Here is a 23,575-nt window from a genome sequence, read left to right on the forward strand (position 1 = left end):
ACTCCCCAATTTTTCCTTTCTCCCTATGATCATAAAGAATTTGATATAGGTTATAAATGTTTAATCATGTAAAAGACATAGAGATACAGAACTTAGCATCACAGGCCTTACATATAGGCAAAGAAGATATCCACTAAGACATGTGGCTTGAAAGGCTTATCTGCTTAGTCTCTGCCCTCCAGCAGGTTGCAATCTTGTAGAACAATTTTTTTTAAAGCTTTTTATTTTCAAAACATATGCAAAGATGATTTTCAACATTACCCTTGTAAAACTTTGGGTTCCAAATTTTTTTCCTTCCCTTCCCACCACTCCTCCCTAGAGAGCAGGTAATCTAATACATTGGATACAATATAATAACAAGAATAATAACAATAACAAAAAATAACAATACAAGTTAAACATGTACAATTCTTCTATACATGTTTCCACAATTATGCTGCGCAAGAAAAATCAGATCAGAAAGGAAAAAATGAGAAAAAAAAATGTAAGTAAACAACAATAAAAAAGGTGAAAACACTATGTTGTGATCCACACTCAATCCCCACAGTCCTCTCCCTGGATGCAGATGGCTCTCTCCATCACAAGACCATTGGAACTGGCCTAAATCACCTCATTGTTAAAAAGAGCCACATCCATCAGAATTGATGATCATGTATTCTTGCTATTGCTATGTATAATGATCTCCTGATTCTGCTCACTTAATTTAGTATCAGTTCATTTAAGTCTCTCCTACTGATCATCCTGCTGATTGTTTCTTATAGAATAATAATATTCCATAACATTCACAGACCATAACTTATTCAGCCATTCTCCAATTGATGGGTATCTACTCAGTTTCTTGACACTATAAAGAGGGCTGCCACAACATTTCTGCATATGTGGGTCCCTTTCCATCCTTTATGATCTCTTTGGAATGTAAGCCCAGTAGAAACACTGCTGGATTAAAGAGTATGCACAGTTTGGTAACCCTTTGAGCACAGTTCCAAATTGCTCTCCAGAATGGTTGGATCAGTTCGCAATTCCATCAACAATATATTAGTGTCTAGTTTTCTCACATCCCCCCAATATTTGTCATTATTTTTTTCTGCATTCTTAGCCAATCTGAGTGGCGTGTAGTAGTACCTCAGAGTTGTCTTCATTTACTTTTCTCTAATCAGTAGTGATTTAGAGCATTTTTCATACTAGAAATTCTTCATCTGAAAATTTTTTGTTCATATCCTTTGACCATTTATCAATTGGAGAATGACTTGAATTCTTATAAATTTGAGTTAATTCTCTGTATATTTTAGAAATGTGGCCTTTATTGGAACTTTTGGATGTAAAAAAAAAATTTCCCAGTTTATTGCTTCCTTTCTAATCTTGTCTACATTGGATTTATTTTTACAAAGCCTTTTTTAACTTAATATAATCAAAATTATTTATTTTGTGATCAATAATGACCTCTAGTTCTTCTTTGGTCACAAATTTCTTCCTTCTACACAGATCTGAGAGGTAAACTAGCCTTTGCTCTTTTAATTTGCTTATACTATCACTCTTTATGTCTAAATCATGAATCCATTTCAATCTTATCTTGATATAGGGTCTTAGATATGCCTAGTTTCTGCTGTACTAATGTCCAATTTTTTTAGCAATTTTTGTCAAATAATGAGTTCTTATCCCAAAAGCTGGGGTCTTTAGGTTTATCAAATACTAAGTTACTATAGTCATTGATTATTGTGAATTATGAACCTAACCTATTCCATTGATCAACTATTCTGTTTCTAAACCAGTATCAAATGGTTTTAATAATCACTGCTTTATATTATAGTTATAGGTCTGGTACAGTTAGGCCACCTTCATTTTTTTTTTCATTAATTCCCTTGAAATTCTTGATCTTTGTTCTTTGTTCTTCCAGATAAACTTTGTTATTACTTTTTCTGGTTCTATAAAATAATTTCTTTAGAGTTTTATTGGTATGGCATTGAATAAGTAGATTATTAGTTTGGCCTACCCATGAGCTTTTGATATTTTTTCATTTGATTAGATCTGACTTTATTTGGTGGAGTGTTTTGTAATTGTGTTCATATAGTTCCTGACTTTGCCTTGGAAGGTAGAATCCCAAATAGTTTATATTATCTACAGTAATTTTAAATGGAATTTCTCTTTGTATCTCTTTTTATTGCATTTTGTTGGTAACATATAAAAATGCTGATGATTTATGAAGATTTATTTTGTATCCTGCAATTTTGCTAAAGTTGTGAATTGTTTCTTTTTTTATTAATAGTTTTTATTTACCAGATATATGCATGGGTAATTTTTACAACATTGACAATTGCCAAACCTTTTGTCCTAATTTTTCCCCTCCTTCCCCCACCCTGGATGTCAGGTTGACCACTACATGTTAAATATGTTAAAGTATAAATTAAATACAATATATGTATACATGTCCAAACAGTTATTTTGCTGTACAAAAAGAATTGGACTTTGAAATAGTATACAATTAGCCTGTGAAGGAAATCAAAAATGCAGGCGGACAAAAATAGAGGGATTGGGAATTCTATGTAGTGGTTCATAGTCATCTCCCAGAGTTCTTTCCCTGGGTGTAGCTGGTTCAGTTCATTACTGCTCTATTGGAACTAATTTGATTCATCTCATTGTTGAAGATGGCCACATCCATCAGAATTGATCAACATATAGTATTGTTGAAGTATACAACGATTTCCTGGTCCTGCTCATTTCACTCAGCATCAGTTTATGTAAGTCTCTCCAGGCCTTTCTGAAGTCATCCTATTGGTCATCTCTTACAGAACAATAATATTCCATAATATTGTGAATTGTTTCTAATAGTTTTTTAATTGATTCTCTAGGATTCTCTAAGTATATCATCATATTATCTGCAAAGAGTGGTAATTTGATTTCCTCATTACCTACTTTAATTCCTTTAATCTCTTTTTCTTCTCTTACTGCCAAAGCTAACGTTTCTAATACAGTATTGAATAGTAATGGTAATAGTGGGCAACCTTGTTTCACTCATAATCTTACTGTGTTTCTCCTTTCTAATAAGGGGATTTAGTAACACTAGCAAATCAATTAATCAGTAAACATTTATTGTCTATTATGTGCTAATAGCACTGGCTAAGCAGTGGCTATCAAACACCAGATATCAAACTCTACTGCAAAACAGAAATGATGATCTATTTGATACTTTAAAAATAGAAAAGTGAGCTAGTAGAATGGATTAGGAAAAACAAATGCTATAACATAATGTTCAATAAACCCAAAGATCCTAGCTATAGGACTAAGGACTCAATATTTGGAAGAGGGAGGAGAATTAGAGGGGATAGGAAAAAACTAAGAAAGAAGTAATGTGCCAGAAATTAGATTTAGACCAATACCTCTTGTCAACTAATGGAATGGATTAGGTACACAATGTAGAAAAACAAGTTCCATAACATAATGTTCAACAAACTCAAAGATCCTAGCTATAGGACTAAGGACTCAATATTTGGAAGAGGGAGGAGAATTAGAGGGGATAAGAAGAAACTGTTGAAAAAACTAAGAAAGTAATGTGCCAGAAATTAGTTTAGACCAACACCTCTCATTACACGTATGGCAAGATAAGTTCTAATGAATATGATGTAGATATATTTTTTAAATCACTTTGGAAATAAGTTAGAGGAGAAAGGAAAGAAACATGACCAAATAAGGGAAAAGGAAAGATCCCAAGATGTAAAAAGGTTAATGTTGAATATATAAATTTTAAAAAGGTTTTGCCAAAAAAAAAAAAAGGCAGTTAAAATTAAAAGGAAAAGAGCTAGGAAAAAATCTTTCTAGCAAGTTTCTCTGATAAAGGTCTGACATATAAGATATGTAAGAAACTTATTCAAATACTAACATTTAAGCTACAGTAGTTTAAAACTATACTAAGATTTTTGGCATATTTTGTATATAAAAACAACAGACATTCTCCAATAGGTAAATGGTCAAAGGATATAATAAACATGTAGTCTTCAAAGGAATAAATTCAAACCAGCAGCTGCTATAATGGAAAATGACTCAAATTAGTAATAGGAGAAATGGATGTTTAAAAACTTTGAGTTGTTATTTGAGTTGCCATCAGATAGGCAAAGATACATAAAAAAGGAAATGACAAAGGGCCTTGAGAAAACAGCATACTAATACATGACTATTAATTAATTAGCTATTAGCTGATCTCACCATTATGGAAAATAATGTATAGTGACCTTCCTAAAGTCACTAAATTGCTCCTGCCTTTAGACCCACTGATACCACTACTAGAATAATATGCCAAAAAGATTAAAGAAGGAGAAATAGGATTCATAGGTACAAAATATTTACAACTACTCTTTTGGTTTTATCAAAGAACTAAAAACAATGTAAAACAATGTCTATCAGCTAAGGAATGATGAACAAATTATGGTATGTGAATGTAATGAAATATTGTTCTATAATAAGGAAAGTTTTTGTTTCAGAGAAATCTAGAAAGACATAAAGTGATGCACATAAAAATGAGTGGAACTCAGAGAACAATTAATACAATAAGAATGTTTGTGAAGAAATACAATTTTGAAAGAATTTAGAATTCTGAACAATACAATGCCAGTCACAATTCCAGATCATCAATGATGAAACATTCTATTTACCTCCTGACAGAGAGTTGGTAGATTCAAGATGCAGAATCAGGCATACATATTCTCACACAGCCAATTTGTTTTGCTTGACTATCCATATTTATTACAAGGGTTTTGTTTTTCTTTTTTCTTCAACTGTAGGACAGTAGTTGGGGGAAGGGGGAGAATATTGATAAGATTATAAAAAAGAAAATGAAATAAGATTGAAGTATTTTTTATGCAGAGAAAAGAAATGATTGAAGTCTAGAAAGATAGATAAACAGGACAGGTTTGAAAGTTACATTTGAATTTATTTTATATTCCAAAAGTAAACTATATATAATAAAAATTCATTGTTTTATGTACAAAATTTATGCTAGTTTGTATATATATATATATATATATATATATATATATATATATATATATATATATATATATATATATATAAATGTTCATTTCATTTGATTTTTATTGATTTGGAACAAAATTTATTTAAGTACAAAGCAAAGTAATTAAATTTGAAAAATAATTAAAAGTTATATGATAAAGAAAAGAACAATTTGTAAACATTTTTTAAATTAATATTTAAATTAATGCATTAATATATTTAAACTTAATATCTATTTTATAACAAAATTTAGACATTTATGATTACTTACATAATCTTACTCTTGTGCATTTAAATCTATAACCACTAAAATTACGTTCCTCAAATGCATGTCTGATCATGTAAACATGACCCCCACCATACCCCCCAGTGGACTCTATTCAATAAAAGCTTATTGGAAACAATAGCTGATTGTTAAGTACAAACAATAATTGATTGACCAGAACAAGACTAATTTTCAGATAAGACCTATGAATTGCTTGAGATGTGTAATTATGTAAAAATTTCTATTATCAATCTTCAGATCTGACTGGGTTTCTGGTAAGCATAATCTAGGTCCTTACTTAAAGGGGATCACACAGAGTTGGACACAACTGAGCAATGCAACAAAACAGGTAGATGTGATACAGCTTCCCAGACATGCAGGGCTAGGTTGACACAATGCAATAAAATTTGCTCACAATTTTCATAATTTTTTCTCAAAATTTTCTCACAAAGAAATATATATATATAATTGAATACCAAAGGGAAGTGAGCTAGATGAAGAATTGAGGCACAAAATGGAGTGTGGTTCATTTAATTCCTACTCCTTTAAATCCCAAATAAAATCCCTAACCCTTCTTAATTTCAGGGTATATAGCTTGCTTTGTACATATTTGTTGGCATCTTGATTTCCTCCTTGAGGCAGGTACTCTGCCTTTTGCCTTTTTTTGTAATCTTAATGCTTAGCACAGTACCTGACACTTATTAGGTGCTTAATAGTTATTATATTGAATTGATTTTTTTCATTAAAAAAATATAACAAAGTGAGAATTTAAAGCAGGTTATACGATCATTTGTACTATAATGTACCTGCATTATACTGGTGATTTTCTGTGTGGATTGGACTAGATGGCCATTGGGATCTCTTCCAACTTTCAAATTCTGTTATATATGATTCTTTGAGAAATCTCCAGAAAGTGTCAATAATATTTCAATATTGTTGAATTAGCTCTGAGAATGGAATACTCAAAGTGATTGAGGATTTTAGCAACAAGAATGAAAAATATATAAGAATTAGAGCTCCTGAACAAGAAAAATATTAATATAAATAGTAGATGTACCCAAGAATAGCAGAAATGGAACACAAAAATACAGAGATGTTTCAAGAAATATAAGAGCAAAATCAAAAACAGTAACATTGGAATGATATTTCTGTTCTCTAAAAACTAAAGTATGACCTTGAAGCTTAAATTTGGTGAAAAAATCTGAGATTCAATGGCTTTCTAGAAAAGCACAAGAAAAAAAAACAGCATTGATACCACATTTAAGGAAATCATACAATAGTGTCACAAAATGACAGATTCAGAGATCATAGTTTTTGATTGATAAAAAATAGGATATCAGTAAACATTCCCGAATTTCACATATTCATAAATGCAATCACAAAGTCCTAGAGCTTCAGTGTCAAAAATCTAATATTTCCAGGAGGAAACACTGTTCAGACTCCTGTTCAAATTGTCCAAAATTATTCATCAACAATGAGAAATTAAAGAAAACTATGAAATATCATATACTAAAAAGCAAAGGACTTCCACCCATGTATAGCATCATATATAGTTAAACAAACTTGTAAAAACTGGACTTTTAATAAATGGCTTTTAGTCATTTCTTCTGAGAAATCTAGAGATGAGTAGACTTTTCAAGATATAAGTTTGTGTACAAAAGAAATTTATAAAAAGCAAACAAATACAGTTAGCATGCAAAGGCAAGTGATGACTCATTTATATGCAGTAAAAATGAGATGACTATTGCTTTTAAGAAAGTAGACCTTGTTTAACAAGAGAGAACAACTACAGACTGATGAATCTAGATATAAAAATTCTAAAGGAAGGAAAGAAGTGATTTAATATTTCTTAAATTAGGATACTACAAGTAAAGTTCAATCAGAGATGAAATCAGAATTATGCCCAGAGGGCTATAAAACTGCATACCTTTTGATCTATCTAGCAACATCATTTCTATCCCAAAGATATAAAAAAGGGGTTGGGCATGCAAAGGACCTATTTGTATAAAAATATTTATAGCAACTCTTTTTATGATAACTAAGAATAGGAAATTCCCCATTAACTGGGGAATAGTAAAACAATGATTGTGATGATATATTATTGTGTTACAAGAAATAATGAGGATTATAATTCCAGAAAAACCTGTAAAAACATACATGAACTGATGCAAAGTAAAGGGAACAGAATGAGGACATTGTATACAGTAAAAGCAATACTACATGATGGAGAACTGTGCAGGACTTGGCTATTTTCAGCAATACAGTGATCCAAGACAATCTCAAAGGATTAATGATGAAATATACTATCTGCTTCCAGAAAGAACTGATATTAATATGAAGCATACCATTTTTCACTTTTTTTTTCTTTTGAATATTCTTTTGCAAAATGGAAATGTTTTATATGATTGAATATGTATTACCTCTATCTGATTGCTTACCATCTCAGGGAAGGTGAAGAAGGGAAAAAAGGAAAGAATAGGATTTGAACTCAAAACTTTTTTTAAATGTTTAAAAAGTTGTTTTAACATATAATTTAAGGAAATCAAATTTATGATGGAGAACTGTGCAGGACTTGGCTATTTTCAGCAATACAGTGATCCAAGACAATCTCAAAGGATTAATGATGAAATATACTATCTGCTTCCAGAAAGAACTGATATTAATATGAAGCATACCATTTTTCACTTTCTTTTTTTTTCTTTTGAATATTCTTTTGCAAAATGGAAATGTTTTATATGATTGAATATGTATTACCTCTATCTGATTGCTTACCATCTCAGGGAAGGTGAAGAAGGGAAAAAAGGAAAGAATAGGATTTGAACTCAAAACCTTTTTTTAAATGTTTAAAAAGTTGTTTTAACATATAATTTAAGGAAATCAAATTTATTAACTTTTTCTTTATCTTTATGTGTTACAAGCATTTCTATTACATAGTACAATAAAAAAAAGATGATTATATGTGAAACTGCAAATCTACTATGCACAACTTGATATTCCTTTCAAATATACAACAAAATGATGATGTAAAAATGTTTGTTAAATAAAGCAAGAGTACAAGATACTCATCCCATTTAAATATTTGAACAATTTAGAAGTATCCTTTAGTACTCATTTACATGAAAGTAATTTTAATAATTTTAATAAGTTCAAATGTTTTTCTTTTGGTCTGAACTTATTTCATTAGCTGTGGAATCATAAGTACCTGTAAAATCAGCTGTCATGCATAAAACGTAAGACCATCCACCCAATGATATATACTATTCAGCAGTAGCCTTTATGTGTTAGGATTAGATATATTAACCTTTACATAAGTGGTAAGGAAATGGAAAGTTGAGATTGATTTAATTACCACTTACTAAAGGTCTATAGTATTACTAACTGGCATTAACAAGAAAGGCATTTGTCTTGGGACACAAACTTTAAGGTCAAGAGAATAAAGAAAATAAAGGGAAAGAATATAAAAAGAGAAGGCCTAAAGTAGAGAAGCTAAGTAAATTCTCCAGTTATTAATCAAAGCTCTAGAAGTTCTTATCATTCCCCCTGATCCCTGCACTTAGGTCAAAGACCAATTTCTAGGACGTTGGCTGAGAATGGAATTATGTAGAATCCAAATACTAAGCCTGAGTCTTTATATAGGTAGTGGTGAGAGGGTGGAGGGTTATGGAGAAGTATTGGTCTGGCTAATATAGAACAAAGCACTGATGACTGCAAATGTGCAGGATTACCAAATTTTTTATGCATTTTAAGTCCTACATCTAGAAGTGGCTGAAACTTCCCAATTCCTTTTTTTGGTCATAAATCTCCTTAGATTGGCAAAGTAATTTTGCTATCTTTTATATTCTAAATGCAGCTGATAAAGACATACCAATGTGCAGGATTTTCTCTTCAACTACTTCACAGTGGCATGGCCATCGTGTTTGACTCAGAGGACCAGAGGAAGAAACACCATATAAGTCTCGGGGCTCACGAAGACGTGGGACCCATCTCCCTAGCTGATATTCCAACAAAATCTGTGTAGTCCGAGGTAAAGACTGTTCGCAAGTAGTATCTGTTGGAAGGCAAATGCAAACAAAGGACTGATTTGGGACAAAAAAAATACAAAAACACAAAAGTATTCATGTTTTAAGTTTCCTTTATTTCTCCAAATATTATTTTAATTAATCAAAATTTTTCCTTTATCAAAGTTACTAACAATTATTTAGTGTTTGTGTAACACCTTTTATTATTTTTGATAAACAAGTGTATCTAATTTCAAGCAATATAGGAAAAACTTATTACAAATTCAATGGGGAAAACCAAGTTATGGTGTACTGGATTTATGGTAAAAATAAATAAATACACTACTAGAAGTTACATCCTTAATCTGGGTGATCCAGAAGAGCCAGCAAAGTGTTACGGATAGAATACTGGACTCAGAGTCAAGATCACTTCGATTTAAAATGACCTTATACATACCATATTAGCTAGAAGACCCTGGGCAAGTCTTTTCAGCCTATTTCCTCAACTGAAAAAGGAGATTGGGGGAAGATTTGCACGTTTCTTGTAGGGTTATTGAAAGACTATTATACATAAAATGATTCTGCAAACTTTAAAAGTTCATGTGAATGTGAAGTATTATTACTGCAGAAATGAAAATGAACTGATAAACCTGCTTCTCCAATGTGAACTCACAAAAGAAATCAGAAACATAATTCTTCCTTTTTCTTCCTCACAGCCCCCTAGATCTTTTAGTGTGTTCTTTTGTTTTTGTTATAGCCTCAAAATTTGATTTAGTTTTGTTAAGATAATTAGTATGTCTTAGTAAAAGAGAAATGAGAAGAATGTGCACCTCTTCAAAACCATATTTTTCAACCTCACTGTGATGTATTTACTTTTTCTAGTTAGCCAGAGGACACAATCTGCTCAAAGCAAAAGCTACTGATAGAACATTTCCCCACAAATCCGGAGCATACTCATAATACAGAGACTATCAGTATGAGTAGTGAGCACATATGGCACACAAGTGGAAATGCAGCTCATTCTTTAGATGCTACAAATGTCTTCAGGTGAAGTGATGATACTTTTCATAGCATGCATGCTCTCTGCTCATCTTGCGTGACATGGCTCCCCTTCTCCTTGTTCTTTGTCTGTATTTTGCATATATTTATATGTATATATATTGTTTCCCTTAATAGAATGAGCTCTTAAGGGCAGAGACCATTTCATTTTGCTCTTTGTGTACTCTTTGTATACAATGCCAAGCATGTAGTAGGTACTTAAGAAATGCATGTTGATTGCTTGGGTCTCTACTAGATGGATAGTCTCCAGTAACAGTGGTTTCTATTGGCGGCACCCTGTTGGACACTGGCAGGTGAAGCTCATTGGGGAACCTCTTTTTAGAGCTCCTCTGCTGCCAGCTTCTGGCTTCAGACATCATCTTCATTTCAGGTGCTACTTCTTCACTGTAAGAAGAATGAACACTGCCATTGTTCTTTAACTGAAATCACAGAAGTCTTTTGCTACAGCTCTTTTAGAAAAGCACTATCATTTAGACTAAGGGAAAATTTCTTGTTAGCTTAGAACCAAGGCTGACAAGAATAGGTGTTCTCTCCCCAGAAGACAATTCTTCAACATAGTTACCAAGCTCTTTGAAACATGAAGTTACAATAATTAACTAGTGCCCTCTTGTTTAAATCTGGTGGATTTTTTAACCTTTATTTCTTGGTTATCAAAGGCAGCATTTCATTCAAATCTTCACTCTTATTTGGGATGAGAAAATTCATTTGACAATGAATTATTTTCTCATAGGTATCATGTGCCCCACCTAAATTTAGGAAGGCTCTGCAGTCTTATTAAACATCCCAAAATGCTTTATATCTGATGCAAATGAATCTGAACAAGCACAAAAACCAACTCAGAGATTCTTTCCAGTGTTTTAATATGTCTTTGGTCCAATAAAGTTCCATAAAGCCTTATATAACTACCTCAGAAATAGCCTTTTATAAAGCATTTTATAAACCTTAAAAGTGTTATATAAATTTTGGCTATTATTAAAGAAAGGTAAGGCAAACTGCAGGCACTCTATGAACTGGGGCTCCATATCTAGTCAATGAAAACTTTCAAATGCAAACAACTGAAAAAATGTATTTTTCAATACAATTTTTATGTTGTATTTCAAAGGGGAAATGCTCTCATACATCCATGCAGTTAAGGTACTCATGCAATCTAATCAACCGGTGAAGTAAGAAGATGAATCACAATATGTCTTCTTTACATCAACCTCACACCAATGGCAGTCAATCCTTGGAACTATGAAATATCAAACAACTTTATTTCAGATTATCTTTTGTCTTTTACTTCTTTGCCTATCTCTAGCCCCACTGCCCCCACCTTACCTCTCTAGTCTCAACACTCAATTCACCCATTTTACTAACTCCATTTATTAACTTGATTCCCCTTACTGCAGGATCAACTGTGTCAATGAAGCCTTAACTTTTATGAGATGATCTGTGCTAATCCTTAGCCAAGAACCACTTCTTGATTTTATACTTTCTCCATTCCTGGAAGAGGACTAATGAATGTTGCTAGAGAACCACTTGACTGTGTGGATTTATTGGAAGGGATTATATAGAGGTCATCTAGTCTGACCCTTTAATTTTACATATGAAGAAACTGATGGCCAGAGAAGTTATATGGCTTGCCAATGGTCACATAGTGACCATATAGTGGAAGAACTGATACTGGAACTCAGGTCCGTGACTTCAAGTCTGAGTATGTTTTTACTACATCACACTGCCTTCAGATTATGACACTATGCAATACATTATCTAATTTCAATTTATACTATTTAATTTGGCTGCTAAGTAGTTAAGTATCTCTATGACACTTCCATAATAGTTTTTCCTAGCCTCTGTTATCTTCAAGTTCTTGATAGTTCTCACACCCTTTGCTTCAAGTCCTACTTGAAATCAAGACTATCAACCCTTTCTTGATTTCCAAATATTTCTTTCTCTACTATGATTTTACCATTCCTTTTCTTCATTATTTTCTTAATGATGTTTATTATTTTAAATGATTAATTTTTTTACATTTTTAATATTAGTTTTTTATCTCACATACACATATATACAAGCATTTATACATATGTAGACATGCATCTAAAACAATATTAATATGGCTGATATAATATAGATTTCTCTCTTCATTGAATCTTTAAGTTTGACCTTGTCTGAGATCAATGATTGCTGGGCCTATTTTCTTTTTTTCTAATGAATTCTACTCCTGATCTTTGTTATAATGTTTGTGTATATCTCTTATTTCCTATCCCAGCAAACTCTTCTACTTTAATTCTACTCCTTTACATGCTTTGCTATTACTTAACCTCTCCCTACCTATGGATCCTTCCCTTATCTTCTCACTTCCATTTTTTTCCTCCCTCTTTATCCCTTCTATATTCCACCTTAACCTGTTCCTTCCCTCCTTCTTTATAGATTTTGAAGAGTACGATGCCCTTCATGATTATTTTTATATACACACCCATACACACACATATACATAGACATATATATAATTCCCTATTAAACCCATTCCTGATGTGAATAGGTTTTCAGGACTACCAGTCCTCCTTCCCCCTCTAATGCCTTTATAGCAATTCTTTCTCTGTACTTCATTTGTATAGCATAATTACTATTTCTACTTTTTCCTAGAGTTTTGCTTTTTAGATTCTGATCATACTCAGCTCTGCCCCAATCATTCTTTTGAGCTACTCAATTACTGATATCAGTCTTAAACATACGGCATACATTTCCATATAAAAAACATGAATACTTTGTCATTATTGAGTCCCTTGAAATTGATCTTTAGTGTTGGCTCTTACATGTTAAATTTTCTATTTAATTCAGGTTTGGTTGAGACAAATTCCTGAAAATCTGCATGTTTGTTAAATGTCCATTTTTAAAAGTTCTTTATTATGGTTTATTTTGCCGGATATGATTTTTTTGGCTGGAGGTTTAACTTTTTTTGATTGTTGATATATATTATTCCAGGACCTGTGGTTTTTATTGTGGCTATTGATAAATCCTGTACAATTCTAAATGTAACAGTAGCATATTTGAATTGGTTTTTATTTGGTTTTTGTAGGATTTTCTCTTTGATCTGGAGGTTTCAAAATTTAGCAATAATATTCCTATCTGTCTTCCTTGCAGGCTGTCTTTGAAATAGTTACTGGTGGATTTTTTTTTTTTCCTATTTCTACTTTCCCCTCATGTTCTAGCATTCTAGAACAGTTTTCTTTAATTATTTATTGCATTATTGTGTCAAGATTCTTTCTTCTGTCCACAGCTTTCAGGTAGTCCAATTATTCTTATATTTTCTCTTCAGATCTGCTGTTTTTCTGATAAAATGTTTCATATTCTGTTCTATTTTTTCATTCATTATATTGTTTTGTTATTTCTTGGTGTCACAGCTTCACTGGCTTCCCCTTGTGCAATTCTAATTTTCAAAGAATTATTTTCTTCCTTAAAAGCAGTCTGTATCTCCTTTTCTAGTTGGTTAACTTTTTAAATATAATCTTGTTTTTCTTGGATAGCCATTATTATTGTTGTTTTAGCTATTTACCAATTTCTCTCATTTAATTTTTGAAGACTTTTTTGAGTCCTTCTAAAATTCTTTCTGGGCAGATAACAATTTAATTTTACTCTTTGGGTTAAAAAACATTTATTTTTGTTTTACCATTCTCCTCTGAAGATGAACCCCCTGATCCCTATTCCCACAGTAAGTTTGGATTGTTGGGGTTTTTCTTTTTTGTTGGTTCATTTTTTAAAATGAAAAGTATTAGGTGAAGCATCTCTAATCTTGGAGTAAGAGCGGAGGTGTTGTCTCTATCAGCTTTCCCCTTTGACGTGGAACCCCAAACTATGAGATCCACCCTTGTGAGCATTTATAAGTGCTCACAGCCAGCAGCCCTGCCTCTGGAGGCATTCACTGGTTGCTGGCTTCTTCTCACCCAGGGCCTCATCTCTGCAGCACAGATGGGCCAGGTATTCTTCATCAGCCAAGGTTCACTCAGTCTTCCTTGACTCTGACTCAGATCTGGATTCCTCAGCTGACTTGGAGGTGAAAATTCCTGGAGTTGGAGCTAAGGCTACCTCCCCACTGAGCTAACCCCAGAGCTCCCAGATGGCTGTTTCTGTGGAGCTAGCCTGGAGGCGTTTACACTTTACAGGCCCTAATCTCTGGCCTGGGGTCCTTTTTCTGGTCTTCTTGGGTTGTCCCAATGATTAAATTGACACAATAATGGATAAACTAATATCCCATTGACATTTTCAAAAACAATATCATCAGGCACAAAGAAGTTTTAACTAAGTAAAAATAGGAGAGAATCTTGGGAGAATGTCTTGGCAGTGCTGGCTTAATAAAAGTTCTCAAAAACAAGGTGAAACAACTGTGTAGAAAGATCACTGATTCTGTACTCAGAAGACCTGAGCTCAAATTCTGAATCTGATGTTTACCACCCCAGAGACCCTGGAATGTCACTTAATCTCTCAGACTTCAATTTTCTCATCTGTCAAATGGAGGCATTGAACCAGATGGCCCCAAGTACTTTCTAGTCACAGATCTATATTCTTCCAAACTTTTTTTTTTAAAAGTGCTCATAAAGTTTGGTAAACAGAACACCAGAAAGGTAACTACAACCTATGTGCTGACATGTGGTGGAGATACTAATAAAGAATTTGATAAAGTCTTCCAAATCAAGAAATGCCTTCTTACTGAATGACTTCAAAGTAAAAGTGAGGATGGGAGCAGATGATGGGAAAAAATGTGTTGCAAAATATCATTTGAGATTATTAAATGAAAAAGGTCAAAGGCTTGTAAATTATTTAGAAGCCCCAAGCCTGAATGTATTCTCTTAAATATAGAAGAAAGAGATGCATGTGGCAAGAACCTTTAAAAAGATTTGTTACAAATGTGGGTGGGAAATACTTCAGAATCTTATGTAATGAGATGATTAATTAGTGCAAAGATAAAATCAACACTAAAATTAAAAGATTAAGATTATACAACAGACCATAGAATAGCCCCTGCTCTATTTTATAAAAGTAAATGAATAAGTAAAACCTGTTGACAGGAAAAACTGGGATATGGGTAAATTTCTTTACTTTTGCCCATTAAAAAAAGTAAAGAAATTTACTCTGGTTATTAGTGCATTAAAGCTTTATTATCTTAAAACTGCACTAAGACTTTTTAGGGGCATTTTGTATTTCTTAAAATATATTCTTTAGAATATATAGAAAAAATAAAATATAAAAGCAAACACCTGTCATTAATCAAAAGAGTCCAGAAATGGCCTCAGACAGCAAAATTTAATGTTTCTGCCAAGTGGAGAGACATGACAATTTGTAAAACATTATAGATAAAATCAGGATATAAGCATTGCATTCAGAAAATCTACATAAATGTGAGTTACTACATTTATATACTTCCACAAAGACCTAGTATAATGTAAATTAAATCAAATCATCAATATATGAAGTTTATTTTGAAAAAAAATAAGCTTCCTTTACTTATTTTTTAATTTAGATGTCTAAATGTCAAGATTTACTTAAAACAAGGTACAACTGTATACTAAAATATTCTTATTTATCATGGTAATAGAATTGGAGGATTTGGAGCTGAAAGGTTCCTCTAGCTTTATCTATTCCAACTCTTCATTTTACACAAGGTAACTAATGCCCAGAGATGCTTGACTTGCCCAATGTCACACAGATCTAATTCTAAAGAAAAAGAGCCAGAGCCAAGATTTGAACCCAGATTCTCTAACTGACTCTGGATCCAGTCTTCTTTTCATTCCACCATGGTAATAAGAAATATATAAGGAGAAGAATTGCAAATTTCTCTTTTCTCTTTACACCCAATTTTGCATTTTGTACTCCCCACATAGTTTACTGCTATGACTTTCCTACACCTTCCTACCTTCCTACCTTCCATCCAATTTAGAGTGTCATAAAGAGAAGCAAGAGTGAATTTGTGAGCTCAAACCTGTAAACAGTGCACGGTGATGAAGATCTTCGCTTACAAATTTCATAAAGGTATCATTATCCTAAAACAAGAGATTTATTTTAAAACATAAACATATCCAAAAACCTAAAAGTTATCACTAATACTAATATAGTAGCTCCTAAGTGAAAAATCATAAAAAACTAATTAAGGTGCTAGTGGCTAAAGTGCAGGTGAATTTGAATCATCTTAAACATGGCATTCTGCCATTGTTGAGTCCTTTAAGTCTGGTGTATTTTCAAGATTTTATGCTATCCACAATCTAAAAATTTAAAGAACTTTGTAGAATCATGGCAAAATATATTACAAGATCAAACTTGTGAAGAAGAATGTCAGTAGCAAAGGAAACAGACTTTACTTTTTTTCAGGTTTACTTTAGCATCACAATTTACATAATCATTTCGAATTTAATGGTGTCAAGTAAATCATTTAGAAATGCAATATAGATGTAATTTATATTTTTAAAATAATTAGAAAAGAAAGCCACATTTTTGTTTCTTTAAGTCCCCTATTTGTCTCATCCTCAATGATCTCAAAGATACAGCAAATCTATTATGATATGTAAGATGACAATTTAATGTGTAAAATCAAATAGATATGTTTCTTTGAAATAGGAATCGTAATTTCAGATCTATATCTTAATGAAAAACTAGAATTTCTTAGATAAAATATTAAATCAAGATAATATCATTAAAAGTCTACTAGTAGATTATTAGGATGGGAGAACTGTGTTGAATTTAAGAACTTAAGACAGGTTAGAGTTCAAGAAGAACACAGCATAGACAGATATAGATGAGTTGAGATCTATTTTATTTGAGGGAAAATCCACCTTGATGAGTTCACAGATTCATTTAAATATGTTCTTTTAGGTAGGACAAAATCTATGTAGTTAGAATGTATAATTTTCAACATAGCATTCTTTAACAACTTAAATATTAAATTACTTTAATATTTATGATATATGTGGGTTCATATAAAGAATCCTAAAGTATTCACAAAAACAACTAATTTCAGAATTTGCAGGCTGCATTAGGGAGGTTTACAAAAACAAAATAGCATAAAAAAAAAAAAACCACAACATACCAATTCATCTTCATCACTGGTTGTTTGGTCTGTGAGCTGTTCATCTTTGTCTGAGTCTTCTGACATTTTTTCCCAAAGTGCAATCCTGAATTTTTCTTTTTTTTGCATATAGGAAAACTGCAAGACAATTTCTAAGAAATTATTTTCTGGCTCTGGATATATTTATTATAATAAACATTAAATAATGTGAATTGCCTTTAAATATACTTAATGAAATCCACTTAATCAGAACACAAATAACTGAAATATTCAATTCACTCAGAACTCATAGTTAACTGAAATTTTCTTCAATTTGGGCAGAAGTGCATGAAGGAAAAAAGCAAATCACAACAAAATAAGTTCATATAAAGGATTTATTGGAAAAGCAACTTCTTGGTGAAGTCTTGGGTTCTTTCCAACCTCCTACACTTTACTATACAACAAAAACATGTTCAACATGATAACTTTAAACCACTGTGATATACTAAATCATCAAATAAAATATTACATCTATTTTCAGAATGCTGAAACTTATATGAAAATGTGAATAATTTATATTCATATATTTTAATTGATCAGAAAATTCAATTAATCAAAAGTTTATTCTTTCCCTAAGTATTGAAATTGATCAAAGTTTTATTATATTTGTCAGAATAGTAAAGAAATATTATTTTGAGATATAAACATTTTCCAATGATTTTCATAGCTATCTTAGAACTTTATTTCATTTTCTGAATTTTTTTTTCCTGAGGCAATTGGGGTTAAGTGACTTGCCTAGGAAGTGTTAAGTGTTTGAGATCAAATTTGAACTCAGGTCCTCCTGACTTCAGGGCTGGTGCTGTATCCACTGTACCATCTAGCTGCCCCATTTTCTGAAATTTTAATGTTAGAAAAAATACATTGTAGTTGCTTTGGTATCTTAGATCCATCTATATTTTTATAAGTCTATCTGATTTATTCTGTTTTTCCTAATATCTCAACATGGCTTAGCATTCCAACACTGACATCTCTTCCACTTTCCACTGTGATTCCACCACCATCAATTGCTTATTCATTTCTGACAGATGCATCTTAGACCTATTCGTATTCTATAACTGTGAAAAGAATGGAAATTGATCAAAAAGTCTTTGCAGTTTTCTGTTGCTCCCTCATTTCCTTTATTGCATTAAAGGATACCTGTTGCTATTAAGAAATTGCATCCATGATCTATATGTACAAAAATATTTTTAGCAGCTTTCTTCTCAGGGCAAAAAATTGGAAATCGAGGGGATGCCCATCAATTGGAGAATGGCTGAATAAATTGTGGTATGATGGAATATTATTGTTCTTTGGGAAATAACGAGTAGGATGTTCTCAGAAAAACCTGGAAAGTCCTCCATGAACTCAAGCAAAGTTAAATGTACTGTGTACAAAGTAATAGCAATGTTCCAGGATGACTAGCTGTAAATGATTTTGTTATTTTCAGCAGTACAATGATCCATGACTACTCTGAAGGACTTATGATAAATCCTATCCATACCCAGAGAAGGAACTGATTGTGTCTGTATACTGATTGAAGCATTCTGTTTCTGTCTCTTTCCTTCCCTCTCTTTCTTTCTCTTTCTCTGTCACTTTTTTCCTGAGATTTTTTATTTTGTTTTGTTTTTAGGATGGGAGATCTGTTTTCTTTCACAACATGACTTATGGAAACGTTTTGCATAACTTCACATGTGGTTTCTTTAGAGGCTGGGGTGGGGATAAGTGAGAGAATCTGAAACTTAAGTTTTAAAAACAAATGTAAAAATAATGTGTTATTTTTACAGCTAAAGGTTCTATTAAAGGCCTCATTTGCAAAATATATAGAGAATTGACTCTAATTTATAAGAAATCTAGTCATTCTCCAATTGATAAATGGTCAAAGGATATGAACAGACAATTTTCAGATGAAGAAATTGAAACTATTTCTAGTCATATAAAAAAGATGTTCCAAATCATTATTGATCAGAGAAATGCAAATTAAGACAACTCTTGAGACACCACTACACACCTCTCAGATTGGCTAAGATGACAGGAAAAGATAAAGATGAATGTTGGAGGGGATGTGGGAAAACTGAGACACTGATGCATTGTTGGAGGAGTTGTGAACGGATCTAACCATTCTGGAGAGCAATTTGGAATTATACCCAAAAAGTTATGAAACTGTGCACACCCTTTGACCCAGGAGTGTTACTACTAAGCTTATATCCCAAAGAGATCTTGGAGGGAAAGGGACCTGTGCCAGCCCTTTTTGTAGTGGCTAAAAACTGGAAATTGGAGGCCCATCAGTTGGAGAATGGCTGAATAAATTGTGGTATATGAATGTTATGGACTATTATTGTTCTATAAGAAATGACCAGCAGGATGAATACAGAGAGGTTTAGAGAGACTTACATGAACTGATGCTGAGTGAAATGAGCCGAAGCAGGTTATCATTATACATTTCAATAACAATATTATATAAGGATCAATTCTGATGGAAGTGGCTCTCTTCAACAATGCAAGAATCCAAATCAGTTCCAATTGATCAGTAATGAACAAAACCAGCTACTCCCAGAGAAAGAACACTTTCAGTTATTATTTGCTTGCATTTTTTTTCCTTCTCAGGTTATTTTTACCTTCTTTCTAAATCCAAATTTTCTTGTGCAGCAAGATAACTGAATAAATATGTATACATATACTATATTTAACATATATTTTAACATATTTAACAAGTATGGAACTACCTGCCATCGAGGGAAGGAGGTGGAGGGAAGGAGGGGAAAAGTTGAAACAGAAGTTTTTATAAGAGTCAATGTTAAAAAATTACCCATGCATGTTTTCTATATACAAAGTTATAATTAAAAAATGTAATATATAAAAAAATTGTTTTAAATGTAACAAGGAAAATATTTTTAAAAACTTAAGTAAAAAAGGATTTGGAGCCATGGACATAAGGACATTTAAGAAAAAGTTTTATTTTTTTAATGCATATTGCTTTATGAATCATGTTGGGAGAGAAAAATCAGAACAAAAGGGAAAAACCATGGAAGAGGGGGGAAAAAAACAGAAAAAAGGAAGTGAATATATGTTGATTTATATTCAATCTCCATAGTTTTTTTTCTGGATGCAGATGGTGTTTTCTATCCAAAGTTTATTGCAATTGCCTTGCATCTCTGAACCACTGAGAAGAAGCAAGTTTTTCACAGTTGATCATCACACAATAAGGATGATTTCACAGAGGCCTGGAGAAACTTACATGAACTGATGCTGAATGAAATGAGCAGGACCAGAAGATCATTATATACTTCAACAATAATACTATATGATGATCAATTCTGATGGATGTGACCATCTTCAACAATGAGATGAACCAAATCAGTTCCAATAGAACAGTAATGAACTGAACCAGTTAAACCCAGAGAAAGAACTCTGGGAGATGATTGTGAACCACTACATAGAATTCCCAATCCCTCTATCTTTGTCCGCCTGCATTTTGGATTTCCTTCACAGGAAAACAGGCTATACTGTTTCAAAGTCCGATTCTTTTTGTTCAGCAACTGTTTGGACATGTATACATATATTGTATTTAACTTATACTTTAACATATTTAACATGTATTGGTCAACCTGCCATCTGGGGGGGGGGGGGAAAGGAAGGGAAAAATTAGAACAAAAGCTTTGGCAATTGTCAATGTTGTAAAATTTACCCATGCATATATCTGGTAAATAAAAACTATTAATTTTTTTTTAAAGTGAAAAACAAAACAAAACAATCTTGCTGTTGTATAAAACATATTCCTGTTTCTGCTTGTTTTGCTCAACATCAGTTCATGTTAATCTTTCCAGGCCTTTGTAAAATCATCTTGTTCGTTTTTTATAGAACAACAATATTCCATTACCTTCATATACCACAAGTTAATTCAGCCATTCCCTAGTTGATGGGCATCTACTCATTTTCCAATTCTTTGTGCCACAAAAAGAGCTGTTATAAACATTTTGTACCTTTTCCCTTCTTTATGATTTCCTTGAGATACAGACCCAGTAAGGGCCCTGGTGGGTTAAAGGATACGCACAGTTTCATGTAGTTCCAGATTGCTCTCCAGAATGCTTGGATCATTTCCCAACTCCACCAACAATGCATCGGTGTCACAGTTTTCCCACATCTCCATCTTTTCCTGTCAGCTTAGCCAATCTGAGGGGTGTGAGGTGGTATCTCAGAGTTGTTATTTTCTTTGGAATACAGACCCAGTAGATCAAAAGGTATGCATAGTTTGATAACCCTTTGGGCAGAGTTCCATATTGCTCTCCCCAGTGATTGGATCCTTTCACAACTCCACCATCTGTGCATTAGTGTCCCACTTTTTTCACACACCCTCCCACATTTATCATCTTTTATAAGGAAGTTTTTTTGAGGCATCATTCTTCCCAGAATGCAAATTGGTTATTCAGTGACTTTAGTTCTTCTCTTCAGGAAATCAGTGTTTGTGTTTTAGTTTTTCATCTAGGCCAATCAGAGATTCTATTAAGGAGCCTGAGAAATCTGCAAAGCCTGGACAAAATGTTAGCAATTGAGCTCAGACTTCAGTTTGAGGAGAAAGAAAATTCAAGAAGCAAGCATTTATTAAACACCTACTATGTTAAATGCTAAGAGCTTAACAAATATTTCATTTGAACCTCAAAATAACCATGGGAGGTAGATGCTTTATTTATTTTAACATTTTACAGTTGAGGAAATTGAGTCAGACCCTGTTAGCAAGCGGTGGAGATGGGATTTGAATTCAGGTCTTCCTCAGTCTAGTAACCCCGTGTGCAGAACTCCTAGACTACCTTTTTCAAGGCTCTTTCAAAAACATACAAAGAAGCGTAATTTGTAGCTCTGAGAGAGTGAAAAGGGCAGCAGGTTGGGGTTTTTCCGGTAGTCACGTGACTCCTGCCGAGTCAGTCCACATCAGTTTCTTCATTTGTAAAATGACTGGATCGGCCTAGAGGAGCACTAAGGTCCCTTCGGGTTCCTAATCCTTCGCAGAGGCTGGATAACTAGGGATAGTAACGCCCCTAATTAATGTCCCTTACTTGAATAAATTTGGAAATCTGGCTTCAGCAGAAACGCACAAAAGGCTGCTGCTGGGGGAGCGCGGCGAGTCAAACCAGGACAATACGTGGCTGACCGATCTTCGAAGGGAAGGGGTTATTATGACTTAATGACACGACCCAGAGTGCACCAAAGGCCTTCAATGACGTAGGGAGTTTCTCCACCCGGAGTTAGCCACACCTAGTAGCCCCAGGCCCAGCGACTACCGCTCTGCGCCCGCACCCACAGCTCTCGCGCCACCGCTCGTACGCGCCTGCGCAGAGACTGTGAGACTTGGGCTTCGCCGGATTCTCCACCCCTATCTCCCCGCCCCTCCTTCCGCCTCGAGGCGAGAAGGCGGTCTTGAGGAGGCTGCCCCGCCCCGCTAGCGCCGTCCTCTCCTCCCTTCTCACCTCGCCTCTTCTGCTGCTTTCTCACTCCAAGGCCGGTCCCTGGTCCCCTCCCCAGCTGCCTTGGCCTGCCAGTCCCGCACAGTTTTGGGAGCAACCCCTTGGGCCCGCCCTGGGGAGTAGCTGTTCTGCTCCCACCCCAGCCCCTGAATCTGGAGCCCGAGATATGAGGTGCTCCACTGGGTGAACGCGCTTACCCTTCTAGTTACCCTAGCAACCCGCTCCTTCTGGAACCCTCCCCTTCTCGGCCACGCCCCCTCGCCACGCCCCACTTGTCCCGGCCTCGCGCCGGTTGCTTTTCTACTTAGCTTTGCTACAGACCCAAGCCCGGGGAGGGGCTGCAAAGAAGCTGGCGGCAAGAGGCCGATCTCGGACTGAGTAATGGAGGGCTCCCGAGACCATAGCATTTAGAGTTTGCTTTAGAGGCTTTCCGCCTCTAGCTAGAGACTCAGAAAATAGAGGGGATTTTGAAGTGAGCTGTCCAGTCCCAACGCTGAGCTGGGGGCCGAAGAACGGGTCTTGCGACTGCAAATCCGGGGTTCCTAGGTGCCTTAGATTTGAGGGGTCCCGCTCGGAAGGAGGGCCCCAAACTAAATCCAAAACCCACGTTTCCCCAAAGGGAAACTGAAGCCCATCTTCCTGTGGTGTCCGGTTTCACGTTAAGTAGGAGAGGAAGTAGCCAAACAGAGGCTCGATTCTGCTCCCTGGGGAGACCAAGAAAGGGAAAAAACGGCCT

At 34.0% G+C, this 23,575-nt stretch overlaps 1 protein-coding gene across 8 annotated transcripts in view; it reads right to left on the reverse strand.

Annotated features, from left to right (window-relative positions):
• AGBL3 (AGBL carboxypeptidase 3) overlaps positions 1 to 23,059 on the reverse strand; it is a 118,230-nt gene extending 95,171 nt beyond the window's left edge. For all 8 annotated transcript variants that reach the window (XR_012482308.1, XR_012482309.1, XR_012482310.1 and 5 more), the window contains exons 1-4: positions 22,843 to 23,059; positions 17,384 to 17,500; positions 16,283 to 16,343; positions 9,132 to 9,314 (exon numbers count right to left, since the gene is read on the reverse strand). Coding sequence is in view for 4 of the 8 variants with exons in the window: in XM_074267859.1 (XP_074123960.1) it covers positions 9,132 to 9,314; positions 16,283 to 16,343; positions 17,384 to 17,491 (352 nt within the window). In the remaining 4 variants the exon portion in view is untranslated. The remainder of the gene's footprint in view (positions 1 to 9,131; positions 9,315 to 16,282; positions 16,344 to 17,383; positions 17,501 to 22,842) is intronic.
• Between the last annotated feature and the right edge of the window lie 516 nt (positions 23,060 to 23,575).

Source organism: Sminthopsis crassicaudata, chromosome 5, assembly GCF_048593235.1.
Source record: "Sminthopsis crassicaudata isolate SCR6 chromosome 5, ASM4859323v1, whole genome shotgun sequence".
Classification (NCBI taxonomy): domain Eukaryota; kingdom Metazoa; phylum Chordata; class Mammalia; order Dasyuromorphia; family Dasyuridae; genus Sminthopsis; species Sminthopsis crassicaudata.